The sequence below is a fragment of the Balearica regulorum genome, chromosome 1, assembly GCF_011004875.1.
Source record: "Balearica regulorum gibbericeps isolate bBalReg1 chromosome 1, bBalReg1.pri, whole genome shotgun sequence".
Taxonomy (NCBI): domain Eukaryota; kingdom Metazoa; phylum Chordata; class Aves; order Gruiformes; family Gruidae; genus Balearica; species Balearica regulorum.
Window position 1 is genome coordinate 86903416 of NC_046184.1, and position 18644 is coordinate 86922059.

At 44.3% G+C, this 18644-nt stretch overlaps 1 protein-coding gene across 6 annotated transcripts in view; it reads right to left on the reverse strand.

Annotated features, from left to right (window-relative positions):
- The window catches only part of HAO2 (hydroxyacid oxidase 2), a 48419-nt gene that overhangs the window by 5538 nt on the left and 24237 nt on the right, over positions 1-18644 (reverse strand). For 2 of the 6 annotated variants that reach the window (XM_075764197.1, XM_010310137.2), the window contains exons 1-5: positions 4981-5104; positions 3159-3312; positions 2269-2420; positions 1154-1437; positions 567-782 (exon numbers count right to left, since the gene is read on the reverse strand). In XM_075764197.1, coding sequence (XP_075620312.1) covers positions 567-782; positions 1154-1437; positions 2269-2420; positions 3159-3289 — 783 coding nt within the window. In that variant the 5' untranslated portion in view covers positions 3290-3312; positions 4981-5104. Of the gene's footprint in view, positions 1-566; positions 783-1153; positions 1438-2268; positions 2520-3158; positions 3313-4980; positions 5105-18644 lie in introns of those variants that run through there. The other 4 variants (XM_075764176.1, XM_075764158.1, XM_075764167.1 and 1 more) reach the window with 4 other exon arrangements.

Consider the following 18644-nt stretch of genomic DNA (forward strand, 5'->3'; position numbering starts at 1 on the left):
AAAACATCTGAACAACCCACAATTTCTTTGTACAGATTAAAAAGTGGGGGAATTTTTCTCCAGATAAGTTATCCTTTTTCTGGCTCATGAAAGTCAATAAATTCCTGTTTAGACTTGAGCCCATAAATACGCAAGCAGACCTCTCACTAAATCTAGCTGCATTGTTTGTGCATGTTTTGGCAGATGTGAACAATGAGAATACATTATGCTCTCATTTGTAGATTTTTGGTTCCAGAGCTTTGTTTTATTTTTGCTGCAGTGCATAAGAATATGTGTGCGCTGCACCAGCTAATGAAGACATAGGCAGAAAACTTTTATTAATTTGAGCCAGTAGTTTATCTGCAGTAATGTGGGTTCAGTGCTGAGAAAATACTTGGGTGGGTAGCCCATGCCAAGGCATGCATCTTACCAGTTTAAAGCTAACGTACCTCTGCACACATCCACAGCCATGCAACAAACACACAAGTCCACCAGAAGCATATATACAAAGGCAAGCACAGAGATGCCCAGGTTAGAGCAAATGTGCGTACGATAAACACTCACGGGACATCCATTTTCTCACTTACCGTTGCAGGTCCTCCATCCAGTTGCCTTCCACCATGATTGGACACAATAATTCCCTGAACTCTATGTCTCACTGCCAGCTCTGCATCTTCTTTCGTCAAGATGCCTTTGATGATGATGGGCAGGTGGGTCAGGCTTCGCAGCCAGTAGATATCATTCCAAGTGACCGAAGGATCCAAGCTGTTGGGTGGCAGTCCATACTCAGAACGGTCATCTCCCTATAGCCATAGGATGGAAGAAAACCTCATCTGAGCTGTAACAATGTAGAGGCCCCTTGGAGTCTTTCCCTGCCCTAGAAGAGATTAATTAAACTTACTAACAGACATGTTCATCAGCTCTGGAAAGCATATGTCTCTGGAGGAGCATAATTATAATGGCAATGGAGATCAGTGTCTCTAAGGAAGTTGGGCTGGGATTTTGAAGCCAGAACCCAGGCTGGCAGGAGGTCAAGCCAGGACGCTGCACAACTAGAAGGGGCGAAGATACACCCTGAGTACAGCAGATGCCAAAACAACAGTTACCCAGTGGTTTTTGTCTTATGTGGTACATGCCAGCGCAGCAAATGAAAGGATGGGCTCATTTTACAAACCTCAAAGGCTCCTTCCAAGTTCTTCAATTTCATGTGGGGAGGAAGGCGGAAACCATTGCGGACATCATCGCGTCTTTTGCCGGTGTAGGGCAGATCTGCGGTGAGGACAAGGCCCTGGAAACCCGAGGCCACTGCTCGTTGGACCAGCTGCTGGGAAACCGCCCTGTTGCGGTGGATGTAGAGCTGGAACCAGCGGAGCCCGCCGGGGGCGGCTGCAGAGATCTCCTCCAGCGTGCAGGTGGAGTACGTGCTGGCAATGTAACAGGTGTTCATTGCTTTGGCTGCTTTGGGAGGTATTGGAAAATAATCAGAATCAAGGGCATTTGAACAGTCCTGGCAGACACCAGGTAAAAAATTTTTTATATGCAGTTTGTAGAGAGCACCTGAACTCCTGTTTTACTTGTATTCTACCAAACACTGCCCTCTACCAATTGGCAAATATGCCCCTGGAGTTAAAAATGGCTATGTTTACTGTGCACTGTTGTAGGACCATGGTTAAGAAATCAGGAAAGGGAGAGGTAATTTACCAAGTGACACTTTCATTTCGCAACTATTTTTTTTTTAAAAAGCATGAACTTTATGACTATGTCCTCACAGGAATGCTCTGTTAATTGCACTCAGTGCACACAGAAACACACACAGGAAAAGAAGAAGGATCAGCTCTGCAAATCCACCACAGGATTTGGAAAGAGAGGTTATGCTTTCCTCCAAGGGAGACACTGTTCTTACTAGTAACAAGGAATTTACAGGCTGAGTCCTGTCCACCACTTTTATTTCCTATCTAGAGCCCACAGCACTGAGGACCTGAGTGGTCCTTGGTGTAAGACAGAAATGTGTCTACAGTCTCTGTCTTAAGTTTGTAGCAGCCTCCACTGGGCTGATCTTGTACTAGTAGTAGCTGGAGAAGTAGAGCAATCTCTATATTGCTTCCCACACGCTCTGTGTCACCAGACCCAAGTGGATAATTCACAAAAAGGGGTGTCAGAAAGTGGGAAAGGAGTTTGCCCCTTTAAGCCTGAAGATTTTGCTCAGTCACAATTCAAGTCATCCTAACAGCTTCTTGAGGATTTTCCACAAGCTCCTTTTTGCTACACAGCAACAAAGCAGGAGAGTACCTCTGGCTGTGCTTTTCTCTCCATCAGGCCATGCTAGCTGGTGGAAGCCAGTAGGGGCGATTCCTACAGGAAAGCTGATTTCAGTCCCCAGGAGCTTAGTCCTAATGTCCATCATGGACACATCCTGCAGCATACGTGGCCGGAAATGAATTCTGTAAGGCAAAAAAACCCTTCTGGATGGTAGCTCTTCAGTGGCTTTTCTGAAGTCTCATGGAAACCAGGTCTTCATTTACCTATTGCAATGCAGGAATCTGAGCCAATAAAGAAAACAGCGTATAACAAAGGCTCTTTGTCCTTTCTGTTTAGAGGTCAATTCAGCCACCAGTTCAGCCACTTCCACTTTTCATTAATCCCATACTCCTGCTTTCTGGGAAATGCGTTTCTGCATTTCCCACCTCAGCTCACCGGCTCTTGTGCTCCCACTGTCCATCCCACAGATTTCTTCTACATGCAGCCCAGTCCCAGGTCGCTGCCTTCCACTCCACCATTCGTCTGTCTGTCTGTCCTCACTCTACATTGTGCTTGCCCCAGCATGTTCTCCAAGTCCCATACTACTTACATGTAGGTTTCCTGCTGTTCACCACATGTTCCCTATTGCATCTCATTCTATTATAGCCACTCACGCCCTTTCCTGTCATGTCATACCCTACCCTACCCTACCCTACCATTTCCCTGGACCCTCAGCATCCCTTATGCGTCATACAATCTGTGTCATACTCAGGCTAGCATCAGAGCATACAGCGTATGTCATTCAGGTAAGTGCATTTTGCTTGGGGACCACCTTGAAAGGGCAAGGTGTAAGGAATCTTTTCTTGTGAAGTCCAAAGACTTGCACAAAAACATAATTTAAAAACTTCCGGTATGACACCTCTCATTCCTCCTCACATTACCTTTTATATGCCAGGATGTTTTCATCTCGAGTGCTACAGTCATCTGCTCCAGCTGCAAAAAAATCCCAAGCAATCTTGGGTAAATACTTTTTAGCATAAGCTTCGAAGTCTGAAAGACACACCATAGCCATTGCTGAGAGAGGCTCTGGGAACCCTGAAGAAAAGAATAACATGGAGTGGAAATTAGATCCCTGAAATGTCATTCTCTCTTCCAGGGGCTCTAATGTCACTTAATGCAAACCGTGGACCCATCTGTCCTGTAAAAGAGTTGCTGGGAGGTTGTCTCAGTCTATCTTGCCATTCGTCCTCGCCTCTAGTATGAGTAAAACTTGCAGATGCAGCCATAAGAGTAGGGAGAAGCTTGCATCTCTGTGCCTCTCCTTATTCTGTCTTAAACAGAAGCCTGAAGAGGACATTTTAGGTCCTCTGCTATTTTAAGACACAGCAATTGTGTAATTCTGTCATGAATTCCATCTTAAAACTAGCTGAGTTATTTGTTCCACTAATTCTCCTCAAAGGTTGTCCCAAAACATCATTTACTGGATTACCCCTTAGGACGGCTCACTGACTGAACAATTAGTTACGGAGTGCAGTGACTAAATTCAAGCTTATAAAATCTGGAAGCAAGTAAATACGGAATCTACATCTAACCTGCTCCAGCATGAACGCATTGTAAAACTATGTCCAGACTCTGAGTGCAAGTCACTGTCGAGGCCAGCACTGCGGCAAACCAAATTATTTTCTACAGATCTTCATTTCTCTTTTGTAACAAATATCTTCTGGGTGTTTGCATTACATACTGCAGCACTGATACATGCTAAAGAAGGCACATACAAAATTTGGAGAAACTATAAGAACACACTGGCAAAAAGCAAATTCCACAACATGAAACATGATTCTAAGAACTACCCTCAATCTTTCAGGGAACAGAAGTGACGTTGTGTGACCCAGATATCTAATCAAACCAACATAAATGCTGCCTAGCAAACGCCAGCACTTACATGCTTTTGAACTAACCGGGACTAAAAGCTATGGAAATTAATGTTTTAGCAAGCCATGCCCATGTGCAAGGAAACATGTACAAAACACAGACAAAATCAATTTGCTAAATCATTTGTTGCAGTTACTTCCGCAGCTCTGATTAAAATAGGCATTTTGCAAGATATATGAAAACATGAAGTTTTAAACCAGCTGTGGTTTGGGTCTAATTTTTCTAAAAATGTATAGGAAGAAGTAAATATCCTGGCTTTCAGGATTAGCCTCTCACAGCAGATTAGCAGGGGTTGCAAGCTTCACCAAATCCAGTCCCATGTGTCTAATGTTGTACACTTCTGACACAGATAAAACATAGGGTATGTAAACAGATCCAACCTGTCAAACTGCAGACATGGATAAGTCTCACTGACTCAGAGGTGCCTGTATATGCACTTGAAAATTAGGACTCGTAATTGTCTGCTAGGAAAGAGCCCAAGATGAGGAACTCATTGGAAGATGAAGAAGAAATGTGACTGATTTCTTCAGTGTTGTTTTGTCTCCTCTGACAGGCATTAGGTAGCAGGTGGTAAAAGTATCCCAAGCCCTCTCTGTATGCCTTCAAGACATCAAGCACTGCTGATTGATAGCACAAGTCTTCATATATCATACATTGCAATATACCATAAACCATGTATCACGACTTCTGCTTTTCCAACTGTTAGAAAGGTCAAAGCCAGGAAGCACAAAAAGATAAACCAAGTCCTCTCATGGCAGAATAAATGGGAATTTTAAACAACCCAGGCCCAGTCCTCATTGTGTCCCAATTCGGACCTCAGCTCAGACTTACTTTGGTTTTCAGGGAGAGCTGCAGGAGGAGAAATCCTCTCCTTCAGGTTCGCCTGCAAACAGGATGTAGAGGAGTTCTCACTGAGTAGCTGCTGGTTTTTCTGGAGTCAATAAGCAACCACGAGAGATTAAAGCTCAATCCTGCAGTAAACTTTGTACTGTTTGTATAACACTAACTTTGTTTTGCTATCAGGTGATTAAAAGTTCCTTCCAAAACCATGCATCACCTTGTCAGCAGTGTGATTGCTTGGGACACAGCACTGGAGCTGTGCTCTTCGGCAGTGGCTGAAGGCCGTGCATTCATGTAGGGAAGCAGCAGTATTTCAGGGGTTTTGACTGAATAGCTAAACTGTTGGTAACTTGCTGCTGAATGTACTACAAATCCCACCAAAATGGTGATCCCCAGACAGTGTGATTTGTTACAGCCCACAGCTACAGAGCCTTGGATCTTCACCACCATGTCGGAGATGTTTTTTGCTTCCTACTGTATATGAACAAGTAAAGTATCTTTTGTTTTCTGCCATTTTTAAAGGGCTATGAGTGCTCTCATGATCTGGTTGCTGTCCCACTGGGCTTGCAGATTCCCTCCTTTGGCTCCCCCCTCCGCAGCCATCTCCCAGGAGGACCACTGGTCCTCTCTCTTTTCTGTGCTTGGAGCTGGTGGGACTTCTCTGTTCTTCCCTCTGTCTCCCCTGCTAAGCATTACAAATCAGGACTGAGGTGCCAACAGATTTATGATATTAACTTAAAGTTGTGAGACATGAAAAGTAAACACTGGACAGTTTTACTTGTCTTTTGGTTTTTTAAGTCTTTAGGGTTCATGTTTTCAATTTTTCCATGCAAGCAAGAGAGCTTGAAACTTTGATTTTTACTAACTAAAAATTGAGATATCATAAACATGTGATACCAGGTGCAGAGGATGAGGCAGAAACTTGTGAAAACATTCCCAAACTTTTACCAGTAATGTTGCCCTCCCAGCCCAAGCAGTCCCTCTGGGGCAGTAAGTGAGCCGAACGAATGGGGAAGAGCTGGAAGCTGAACAGAGCTGCAACGTTGGGACCTGGTGTCCAAGAGGCTGGTCTGATCCAGGACTGCAGATATGGCCTTCCTGACAGTAGAAATCCTAGGTCGCTGACACCAACTGTGCAGCTGTGGTGAACATCTATTCTTCTCTTAAATATATTCACAAGACGTTGCCCAAACTCTACCAGGCGTGATCATCTATACCATTGTCTTCTGAAACTTTTTTAAATTCAGCCTTCAGAGCTCATTATCTGCCAACAGCACTGTGAAGCTAGCTTCTGGCATCTGGCTATGGATACGTGTGTCACAAACAAGACAAGGTGTGCACACTTAGCCAGAGAGCCTGTGAGCTGAGCTTGGTTCGTTTTCCTGCCCAGGACAACCCGTTCAGCAGACAGCTTTCAGGTCACTTCTGAAGAGAAGAGCAAAGTGCCATCTCTGTCTGCACACAACGGAGTGCATCCTTTGGGAAGGGAGGGAAAATCCTGCACTCATTCTGCCTCCGCTAGATGTCAGCTTTGGGTCATATATATCAATCTATGTTGGTAACAACAACCAGAAAAGAAATCAGTCCTTGATGGCCTGCCAGGCACTGTGGCCTTAGAACTGATACGATCACATCACAAGAGTGCCTGCTAATACGTTTGGAAATCTTCATTCCCTGTGTTTTATTCTTAACATTTTCTGGGGCACAGCATAGCAGTAAATGTAGCTACATCTGATCTGGCCTGATCTTCACTTCAGCCTACAAGTTATTTGCAGTATCCTCTGTCGTATTTCTCATTATGCTGATCTCAGTACACTCCTACTTTAGGGATGCACATTGCAGCCAGCTCACCAAACCATGAAGTTTATGGTTTCATGGTTATCATAATTTTACATGAATTAAAAATTGCCTGTACTTTGGATCAGGAGAGGGGGAAGAAAATCTCTGCTTTTGTGCTGTGGCTTTTAAGAGACTGTACTTTGCATCTAGATACATTCTCTTCCTTCAGCAATGGACTCAATTCAAAATAGCAATGACTTTTTGTCCCATAAGTAGTGTTTTCTCTGATACTACTTAGACTTCTGATTTAGCTGTGAAGCTCTAAAGTTCTAAAGAAATCAAAATTTGCCACAGAGATAATACTTTTTATTGGAGCTCCTGCTATATACTTGAAAAAAAGTGGACAAGTTTTAAAGTTCTGGCGCTCTTTCATTGGTGTACAATAAAAGATTTAAAAGACTCTCTAAAAACTTTGCTGGAAACCTTGTTGCCTTCTTTTGAGAAGTGAAGAAAATAATATAGGAAATACTCACACATCTGGTCCAGCCTTGCAGGTAGAGTGCCAAGCAGTCAACAGCCAAAGCTTCATTTTTGCACAGATTTGCACAGCTGGGGTTTTGCAGTTGCTTACTTTTCAATACTAACATAGTCAAATGTTCGTGAGTCCAAACCCAAAGATCCTGTTTAAATCTGTGCTCGAGTTCCTGTTACAATCACAATGCTCATTACTCCAGTTGGTTACATTTGTTTGCTTTTCACAGATGGCAAATTGCTGTGGGTCAAGCTGACATCTATATCACTGATGCATCCACTAGCGGTGGTTTCAGTCTGGGACTTTACAACACTTCGGTGAAGAATCTGGTGAACCCTAAGCAATGTAAATAACTCAGATCACATAATAGTTTGCATACAGTCACCACTGGTTTTCCTTATCAGATGTCTGTCTTGGGCATATGCCCCATGTTTGGAAGGAAAAGGCTTTTTCCTTGCATGCCAGTCATGCAAGAAAGTTTTCCCAAAATCAAATATTTAAATAGCCATCCCTCTATTATGGGTGGAGACGGCAACAAATCTTATATTTAACATTGCCTAACACTTTCGATTATAAGATCCAGTTTTCAGTTGCTTTTAATTTTGCCATATTTTAATCATTCTAGGCTGAAATTTTCCATCCTTGGTCTCTGTTTTGGGCTGATTTTTTTTGGGAACATTTCACTGAAAGCCAGTTGGTAACTTCCAAGAATGAGGTTAGTGAAAAATACGGTGGTTGGCCCATGCTGAAAATGTCTTACAGTGGTTTCACTGCAGTTCAGTGCTTCATGCAGGGGCTTGAAATTAGCAGAGGCTGATCCCTGGGGGGATCAGCCTGTACTTGCTGGCCATATGAAAATCCAGCCAGATCTGACCTAGCTGTAAATCACTGCTCTGTGTTTGCACATGCTCAGCACAGCTTGTGTGAAATCCAGATGTTATCTTTACTGAAGATTTGCCTAGTGCAGAGGATGCTTCTGGCCATGGCCAAAGGAACTCAGAAAGCCCCAAATACAAGAGCAGAGAGCTGGCTGACCCCCAATCTCCCATCCCCCATGCCACCTATGCTTGGATTCAGCCTTAAGCAGCACTGGAGGGGAGGAGGAAGAGAAAAATAATGGCCCAGAAGAGGAGCTGCAGGACAGTGCCTGGTGACAGGATGGGATGGGGCAGAGGCAACAAGGTCAGGGACAGATCAGATGGGAGTAAAACAGGACAGGGACATGGCAGGGTGACAGGACTTCAGGGGGGCAGAAGAATCAAGACAAAGGGACAAATTTGGGGAAGAAGCAGAAGGGGACAGCCTGTGACACACTGGGCAGAAAGAGTTCTAGGAGACTACCAAATATCTGGCTGTTCTTTCTGTAACCACCTCTGCCTCCAAAACCCAGAAGAGAGATTGATTTATTCTCAGCACTACTGTATGGAACAGCAAATAGCTAGAAAGCCCTGTGGGAAAATGTATCTCATCTACCCCCAGTTTTAGATTCTCAAAAAGGAAAAGTGTTTCCTGCTAGCAGATGACTCTGCTAGCTCATGCGGCAGGGCTCTGTACAGTGTGTCTGGAAGTCCAACCATATAAAGTCTCACATCTCCTGTGTACTGTCACATGTGGTAAAAAGTAATTTCTGAGCCTTTCTTTCTGGCTTACCTAATGTGCCAGTACATCACCTAACTCCGAGTCTTCCCATAAGGTAGCTGCATCTCACTTCGGCATCTGCATCAGCATGACAGAAAGGGTATGGAGCAGATCAGATTTAACTAGCGTGCATCAGAGAGCACCAAGCAAAGATCTGCTGAACCAGTGACAACAGGGCACAGTGAAATCGCAGGATGCGAAATTAGATTGGGTTTGGAAAGAAATGCCAAGGCTAGCAATCCACAGCCAGTTAATTGCTAGTAAGGCTGTGTCAGCACAGCCTCCCTGCTTCCAGACTGTGAGCATTCAGAGCTGTTCTTGAGATTACCACCACACTGGTTCTAACCTCTGTGCACTGCGCCCTTGGCTGTAAAATAGAGATGACTTTGTTGCTATGTACAGCACTGGTTCTGTTTCTCTTCCCAAAATCATTCTTTCTTCACTGGGCTCTGCAAGAGCTAGTGGACTTAGGTTGCCTGAAAGAAGACAATCCAAATTCATAGATGTGTTGGAAAACCGCACCTCATGGAGTCCTATCCCAGTTGCCTCACACTGCCACTATGGCCCTGTATGTGGAATCTCTTCTTTTTTCTCTAGAGTGTTCGGGTCAGAAAAACAACAACCCTTTTCCCTTGCAAGGTGCAGGGATCCATTCTGTCCTCTCACAAGGGGAAGAGAATCAAGCACAGTATACTTTCCAAATCATAGTTTGTATTTCCAACTTCATCCCAACCCAAGACATGGCACGACCTTCCAGCTGACAACTTCCTTGGTGTAGGGGAGTGTATAGGGTTTATGTGGCAAGGTCAGTGAAGGAGGGGGAGGAGGTGCTCCAGGCACTGGAGCAGAGATTGCCCTGCAGCCCCTGGAGAAGACCATGGTGAAGCAGGCTGTCCCTCTGCAGCCCATGGAGGATGATGGGGAGTAGAGATTCCACCTGCAGCCTCTGGAGGACCCCACGCTGGAGCAGGTGGATACACCCAAAGGAGGCTGTGACGCTGTGGGAAGCCCACGCTGGAGCAGGCTCCTGGCAGGATCTGTGGCCCCATGGAGAGAGGAGCCCACACAGGAGCAGATTTGTTGGCAGGACTTGTGACCCCATAGGGGACCCACAGTGGAGCAATCTGGTCATGAAGGATTGCACCCTGTGGAAGGGACCCACACCAGAACAGTTCATGAAGAACTGCAGCCCGTGGGAAGGACTGACATTGGAGAAGTTGGTGGAGGACTGTCTCCCATGGGAGGAACCACACACTGGAGCAGAGGAAGAGTGTGAGGAGTCCTCCCCCTGAGGAGGAAGGAGCAGCAGGGACAATATGCAATGAACTGACCACAGCCCGCATTCCCTGTCCCCCCACACCACTGGGGGAAGGAGGTAGAGAAATCAGGAGTGAAGTTGAGCCTGGGAAGAATGGGGGGGGGGAAAGGTGTTTTAAAGATTTGGTTTTCTTTCTCATTACTTCACTCTGATTTGATTGCTAATAAATTAGATTAATTTTCCAGTCGAGTCTGTTTTGCCCATGACAGTAACTGGCGAGTGATCTCTCCCTGACCTTATCTCTACCCACGAGCCTTTCGTTATATTTTCTCTCTCCTGTGCAGCTGAGGAGGGGAGTGATAGACCAGCTTTGGAGGGCACCTGGCCTCCAGCCTGGGTCAACCCACCACAGGGAGTCTACACCTCTCCCGAACCACATCCATCTTGGTCTCCCTGGATATGGCAGCTTATGGGTGGAGCACAACGTACACTGCCATCCATTGGTCTGAATCTTCCTACATGTCTAGATTCTCTCAGTAACCTGAGTTTTTGTAGTATCCCTTCTTCCACCTCATCCTTACCCTTTTTCTTCATTTTTTTCTCCACCAGAAAAACTGGGAGTAACCAGGAGCATGCTCCCAGGTCCTACTGTGGAAGTCTGCTCCCATGCATTTCTTTAAGTGAAGAAGATCTAGAGTGCTTTGTGGCACCAAAGAGAGATGATGCAGTCTTTTCACCAGATTACCCCTCTTCATAAAGATACTGGAGTCACAGACTCTGACTGGCCTCTTCAACAGCAATGTTGGAACCAAGCCAATAGGGTGGGAGGAAAGATCACATCAGGGTTTGATGTAGGAGACTCACTTGCCATCATGTGAGGAGTCATAGTCTGCAGGTAGCAGGGAGGGAACACACAAGCACTGTCACAGACTGAGCACAGAACCATAAAAAAAAAATTTCAGAGAGCAGTTCCAGAGTAATTTAATTATTGCTAGGAAATGCTGAAGGAGGGAGGACAATGACTGTCTATTCTCAGTATGAAAACATACAGCACTGCTCATCTCAGACATATATCTAAGACTACCATCAAGCAAATAGCATAAATAAGTACAACCTGCAATATGTACACAAAATAGCAGTAAGGGTGTGAAGTGAGCAAGAAAAGAGTCAGGGAAGAAGGGCTGTAGATGCTGTGTTTCCCAGACCATCCTTTGGTCCTCACTAGCTACTGCCAAAACTGCTTCCAAAGACACTGAGCTCACAGAAGGTGGAGCAGCAGAGGAACTCAGGCATTACTCAGCTTTGAGTCTTCCCTTTGAATTCCATGGGCGGCTGTCCCTCTTAAAGCCAGGGAGTCAGAGGCAGCTGGATATGATATAAATCATGGTACGCCCTTATGCAGGGTTGGCTACAGATTGTTTTGTCCATAACCTTATCTGGCCTAATAGGCTAGCTAGGCTTGTGTAGACATCCAGCCTTTCTCTTCCTTCTTGTTTTTTAAAGTACCATGGCACTGGCAGTGAAAGAAGTAGCTCACTCAAATCCCCAGAGCACAATAAAAATGGACACAAGAGATACCTGGGAGCTGCACCTACCTGAGATGAAGAGCACTCTGGTCTTGATGTCTCATTTCCAGTTTATAAGCTGAGCAAAGTCCTGGCAACTTCAATCTGCAGTGGGAGTGATGCTGCTATCTGACCTCCATTTGAGAATCAGTGACGGCTAAGTCTTTATCTGCCATTGCATAACCGTCATAGAAGAATAGAAAAGCAGGGCTGAGAGGAGGCCAGAGAGGCCATCTATTCCACTCCTCTTCCCAAAATCACGATTGGCTATACCTGCGCTCGTCTCCATTCATGGACATTCCACATCCTCCAGAGACGTCCAGTTTCATTGATTTACTGCTCTCAACACAAGGAAGATTTACAGCTGTTTCACCTGGATCTCCCCATAATTTAAGCTATTATCCACCTATAGACGACACAGAAGAAGATTCACTCCCATTCCCTTTATGTCTATCTTTAAAATATTTAAAGAGCATTGCTGGGTCAACCCCTCCATTGTCTCTTTTTTAAATCAAGCTATGCAAATTTCTTCGGCCTTTCCTCATGACCCATGTTTTCTAGACTTGTGGCCATTCCCAATCCTGTCCTCTGACTCTCCAGCTGTTCCACATCCTCCCTTAATTAAAGCACCAGAAACTGGACATGATCCTTCAGCTGAGTCCTCTTCTGCCCTGGAACAGAGCAGAAAGAATATGCTAATATTCCTGTTTATTCAGCTGTGACGACAGAAGAGTATTTTTGAGTTCATTACTCAGCAGTATGTTCCTCAATCATCTCTTCAGATGTGCCATTCCATCATGAGTTAAAGAAAGGAGCCAAACTTTTCTGTTCATCTCTTCCAGACAAATAAGTAGTCTCATCTCTTTTCCAACTAGGATAAGTGTCAGGCTAAGGACAATAGAAGTCTCAAACCCCAGAGATTAACCACCTAGCAAAGAACTATCATTTTTTGCTAAAATTGTTGAGAGAAAATAGATGTCATAAAAAGACTCCATCCCAAATACACAACAGAGACACCCTAATACATCCAGGATGTCTCCCTGGTGAAACAGAGACAGAGAAAACCTGATATGATGTATGATATAAAGGAGGCCTTTGAACAACAGTGTCAAGAGCAGTCTGTTATCCTGAAAGATCCATCTCAGCCTTGAGATTTTGTGGTGATGGAAGGGCAGAAAATAAAGGAGATTTTTGTGACTTAGTTTGAATAAGAATGCAGACTCAAAACCACAACTGAGGGGTTCCTTTTGCACTTGATACTGAATTAATATTTGATCTGAGCCTAGGACTCTGGAATACCAGAACTGATGCCTTCAGGAAAGTAAAACCATACTAGTGCCTTGGAAGTTGGCTTGTCTATTGTTGCTAATGCCTAGACTCTCAGTACAGCTTGAGTCCTCTCACAAAAGCAGAGGACCTGCTCTTGTGAGGCCACAGAATGGGATCAGAGCACTGCCCCGGTCCCAACGATCTGAAGTTTGACCCACTTCCGAGGTAGTCCTCTGGCTGACACTAAGTCTAAGTCTAAGACAGCAGGGAAGCAGTTGAGCTGAAGCAGCATGACCCTGTTTGCATACCAATCTGCAACAACCCTCTGCTGAGAGGTTTCTCTGTTTTGCAGCAGCATTGCATGCAGTTTTCAGCTTGGGACACACTGCAGCCTCCGCATTCCTCCCTGCAGTGCTCCTCTAGCTCATGCACAGCTGGTGATTAATAGCTAAAGGCAGAAGATACTTGTCCTAATGCAACTGCATCCTAGCTTTTCCAGACTATTTCTCCAGTTTGTCAAGGTCATCTAAAGTAATTGCAACCCCTCCCAGTTCCAGTAATATGAAAATATAATAAATATATTCTCTATTCTGTCATCCATTTGATTAATTAAAAAGCTAGCAATAGAGACCTCAGGCTAACAGTGAACTATCAAGAACTACACTCTGAATATATTTTTTAACCAATATTGCACTCACTTGCTAAAAATTGCACATAGTCAATGTTTCTTTAGCTTGCTTCTGAGAAGCTCATATGAGATAATGTTCAAATCCTGATTAAATTTAAGATACATCTTTCTGCTGTTCTTCCCTATCCACAAGTCCTATTGCAGAAACATATTAGATATTGGTTTGGTATGATTTGTTCTTGATAAATCCATACTGGTTGCCACTCACCTCATAGTTAACTTCTGGACGCTCAGTGATTGCTTCCCCTGCCCCATCATTATTTTAAAAAATAGTGAGAGACAACACATTTATCTCTGTATCCCGTGATTCTGCAAAGATAACAGCTAATAGTTCTGGCATTGCTTCAGACAATCCTCCCACTGTTCTAGCAGGAATTTCATCAAGTCCAGCTGATTTGAAAACATCCAACATATCTAACTCTCTATTATGATATTTCTTGGTCTTGCAGCAAATTGAAAACATTCTCAGACATTCTTAGCAAAATTAAGGCCCTAGACGGTCATTTTGAAATGAAAGTATTCCCTTACCAGCTAAAAAAACCCAAGTAGTTGAGGAAAGCTGACAGGTGTGGAAAAGCCCAGGCTCAGCATGAGTACCCTTATGAGGAAAAAAAATGGGAAAGTTCTGAATCCTGAAGGAAAGCACGATCCAGAAGGTGCAAGTAATCCAGCAGGGAAAGGGAAATGAACATACTGGGTTTTACACAAGGTGCCAGTAAAAGAACCAAAGTAGTGGTGCACTCACTTCTACACAATGTTTGAAATCTAAAAAATAAGATAAGGAACCAGAATGTCTGATCCAAAACACAGACACTAATACACCAGGCATATTGGAAACTTGGGGAGAGGAAGGCAGTCAATGGGACACTGAAACCAGGATATAAAATATACAGTAAAGATAAACTGTGCCAGAGGCAGAGCAGTGCTCCTCCTTATTGAAAGCTCAGCATCAAATCGAATTTACAAGCTCATCAACTCAAAAAGTAAGTAACACGAAGTCTATACAGGTTGAATTTCCAGGCATAAATAGGAAGAATATAGTTATAACAGATAATGTTACTGACCCAGGATAGCAAAATGCCTTGAATTCAATAAGCTGAAAGAGATCAGAGAGGCAGGAAAAACAGAGATGTCAACTGCCCTCCTGTAGATTGACAAATGTCATGCCAGGACATGAAACAGAGATGACATTTTTGGGCTCTGTCAGCAATTATTCCATGGAGCAGCTAGTTAGAGAGCCCACAGGAGCAAAGGCAGTCCTCGACCTTGTGGCTTGAGCCCTTCCAGTGGAAGCTCCACTCCGTGACAGTGACCACAGAGGACTCAGCTTCACCAGCTCTACAGGAGCACCACAGACCAAGTACACCACTGCCATTGTCCTCAGCTTCAAGAAAAGCTATGCAGAAATGAGGAAGCTTGTTAAAAGGAAGCTAGAAAGGTCAGCAAAGAGAAATCCTAACAAGCAGCATGGAAACTTCTGAAGAACACCAGACTGGAAGCATAACACCGCTGCGTATGACCTATTGAGAAAGGCCAGAGAATGTATTAAAGGAGGCCAGCACACATAAACAGCCAAGTAAGCAAGTTTATTAGCAGTAAGAAGGCATTTTTCAAAAAGATGCCTATTGTATCCAAACCAATAAAATGAAATGAATAGTGTAGTCAGGCAGATTAAAAGCAAAATCCTAATTAAGGAGGCTAAAAAAGAGTTTGAGGAGAACTAGCTGAAGAAATCAAAACTAGTACTTCATCAAAAATGATTCACTCTGCATGGCCAGCTGGTGATAAAGCAAATCTCAGAGACAATGAAGCCATTCTACATTGCTGTTCACTAGGAAGAAATGGGGGGAAGTTTTCATACAGGAGAAAATGCAGAAGATATGCCTCAAATCAAAGTAATTGTGAATGAGTTTATGTTTCAAACAGACAAAGTGAAGATTAAGAAATTGCTGGAGCCAGATGGTACCTAGCAGAAATCAAGGATGGAAATGCTAAATTACTAATCACAATATGAAACCTCCCACTTGAAACCTCCTTGGGACCTGAAGACTGGAAGATGGGAGGCAACGAGGGAAGCACAGGTCTTATGCTTCATACTATTTTTTAAGCCTGAAAAGGTGAGCAGTGCAGCTCCAGGATAGTGTTCCAGGCAGTGGCATGGGTCACAGTGTGTTTCCACCCATCCAGTAGTCACTTCCCCCACTGTAAGCACATGATACTTGCCATGGCAGGTTTGTGGGATTGTGATATAATCAATCTGCCAGGTTTCCCAATATTGATGTTTCAGCCACTGTCCTCTATACCAAAAAGCCTTTAGCCGCTTAGCTTTCTTGATTATGGCGCACGTTTGACATTCATGGATAAACTGTGCAATGTCATCAATAGTCAAGTCCACCCCTTGATCACAAGCCCATTTGTATGTTGCATCTCTTCCTAAATGTCCTGATGTGTCATGGGCCCATCAAGCTATAAATAGCTCACCCTTACTTTCCCAATCCAGATCCACCTGAGCCACTTCAATTCTAGCAGCCTGGTCCACCTGCTCATTGTTCCAATGTTCTCCAGTGGCCTGACTCTTGGGTATGTGAGCATCTACGTGACGTACTTTTACAACCAGGTTCTCACCGAGCAGCACTATCTTGCCATAATTCGGCAGCCCAGATGGGTTTGCCTCTGTGCTGCCAGTTGCTCTGCTCCCATTGCTGCAACCATCCCCACAGGGCATTTCCCACCATCCATGGTAGAGCATCTGCCACTTTTCTTGCTCAGCAATGTCTAAAGCCAGCTGGATGGCTTTCACCTCTGCAAACTGGCTCGATTCACCTTCTCCTTCAGCAGTTTCTGTAACTTGTTGTGTAGGACCCCATAGAGCAGCCTTCCACCTCTGATGCTTTCCCACAACGTGACAGGACCCATCAGTGAACAGGGCGTATGGCTTCTCATCTTCTGTTAGTTTATGATATGCTGGGGCTTCTTCAGCATGCCTCACCTCCTCTTCTTGTGACATTCTGAAATCTTTGGCTTCTGGCCAGTCCGTGATCAGTTCCAGAATTCCTGAGTGACTGGGGTTTCCCATTCGAGCCTGTTGCTAGGTTGCATTATCAGTGCAACCCACTTACTTACTCCATAGTAATTAGCCATATTGTCTGTCGCTCTGTTTTCCCTCTCTTCTCCCTGAGGGTCCTGCCTAATATCAAGCAGTGTTTGGCAGATACTGGCCAGGGCCCAGCACAGTGCAGTAAGTTGTGCCTCTTTGGAATAGCCACAGCATTTTCCTTTCAAATATTCTATTCACTCCCTCAAGTCGTTGTTCAGGAGTGAAGTTCCAAACCATTGAAGGTACGAAGTTCTCTAGGTACCTGCCTGTATTCTCCCACATGCTGTGCCACCCATGACCATGCTTTCGTGGAGCCTGGGTCATATTTCTAAATTGCTTGTTAACCATAGACAAAACTGAAGCAATATTCAAGATACTGAGAAGTTATTGTAACAAGGGAGAAAACATCACAGAAGGTAGCGCAGGTGTCATTCTGTATTTCCTCCACAAAAATCCTCTCAGAAAAAGTAGTATAATTGTTAATTGTCTCCATGAGATGGTACCTGAACCCAAATACCAGATTGGGTACAGAGCCCAAATACCAGATTAAGCTCAAGGTCAGTGTTTTAATAACAAATCTCCCAGGCAAAGCATCACTAATCGCTACAGAGCACAGCAAACTGCAAAAGCCAACACCAATCTTTAAGACATACAGCAAAAAAAAAAGAGCATGGCACAGATCCAGTTAACTAATATCCAGAACAGACGAATCAATATTGTGACCCGCAACTGTTAATAGGTATAAATCCCTTCCAATATGCTCTGGTCAATCTGTTATTATCTCAAACCTTTCGTGCCCCATGTTGGGTGCCAAAAAGGACTGTCATGGTTTAACTCCAGCTGGCAGCTGAGCACCACAGAGCCGCTCGTTCACTCCCTGCCCTAGCAGGATGGGGGGAAGAGAATCAGAAAGGTAAAAGCAAGAAAATTCACGGGTTGAGATAAAGACAGTTTAATAATTGGAGAAAAAAATAATAATAATTAGTAATGAAACAGAAAATAACAAAGAGAGAGAAATAAAACCCAAGAAAGGCAAGTGATGCAAATGAAAACACTTGCTCACCACCAACCGACTGATGCCCAGCCAGTCCCCAGGCAGCAGCCCCCCAGCCAGCATTCCCTCTAGCTGAGCATGACATCATACGGTATGGAATATCCCTTTGGTCAGTTGGGGTCAGCTGTCCCAGCTGTGCCCCCTCCCAACTCCTTGTGCACCACCCGCCTGCTCGCTGGTGAGGCCGTGTGAGAAGCAGAAAAGGCCTTGGCTCTGTGTAAGCACTGCTCAGCAGTAACTAAAACATCCCTGTGTTACCAATGCTGTTTTCAGCACAAATCCAAAACACAGCCTTGTAATAGCTACTGTGAAGAAAATTAACTCTACCCCAGCCAAAACCAGCACATCTCGATAAATCATTAATACTCAGTAGAGAATTCATTGATATATGAAGAAATACAGTATACTTCAAAAGGGTTAAAATTACTTGTGTAAAGAGAAGTGCTGTCTGAGAGGCTTCCTTGGCCTTGTTGGAAAGGATCAGCAGCGGTCAGGTGAAGATGGCCCTGTAGGCAGAATCTGCTTTGAAAAGTCCCTCACCAAAGGATGCTAAGTACACTAAGCAGCCCAAGTATAAGAAGGAAAATCCCAAAAAAGAATTAATAGAAATCAAGGAAATATAGAATAGGGATAAGCAGTCATTTTCACAACAGATGGATGTCACCAGAGGATTTGCACAAGGGTAAGTGCTGAGTCCTGTGTCCAACATACTTATAAATGACCACAGAAAGAGCGTGTGCTGAGACGTGACAACATTACCTGATAGTACAAAGAT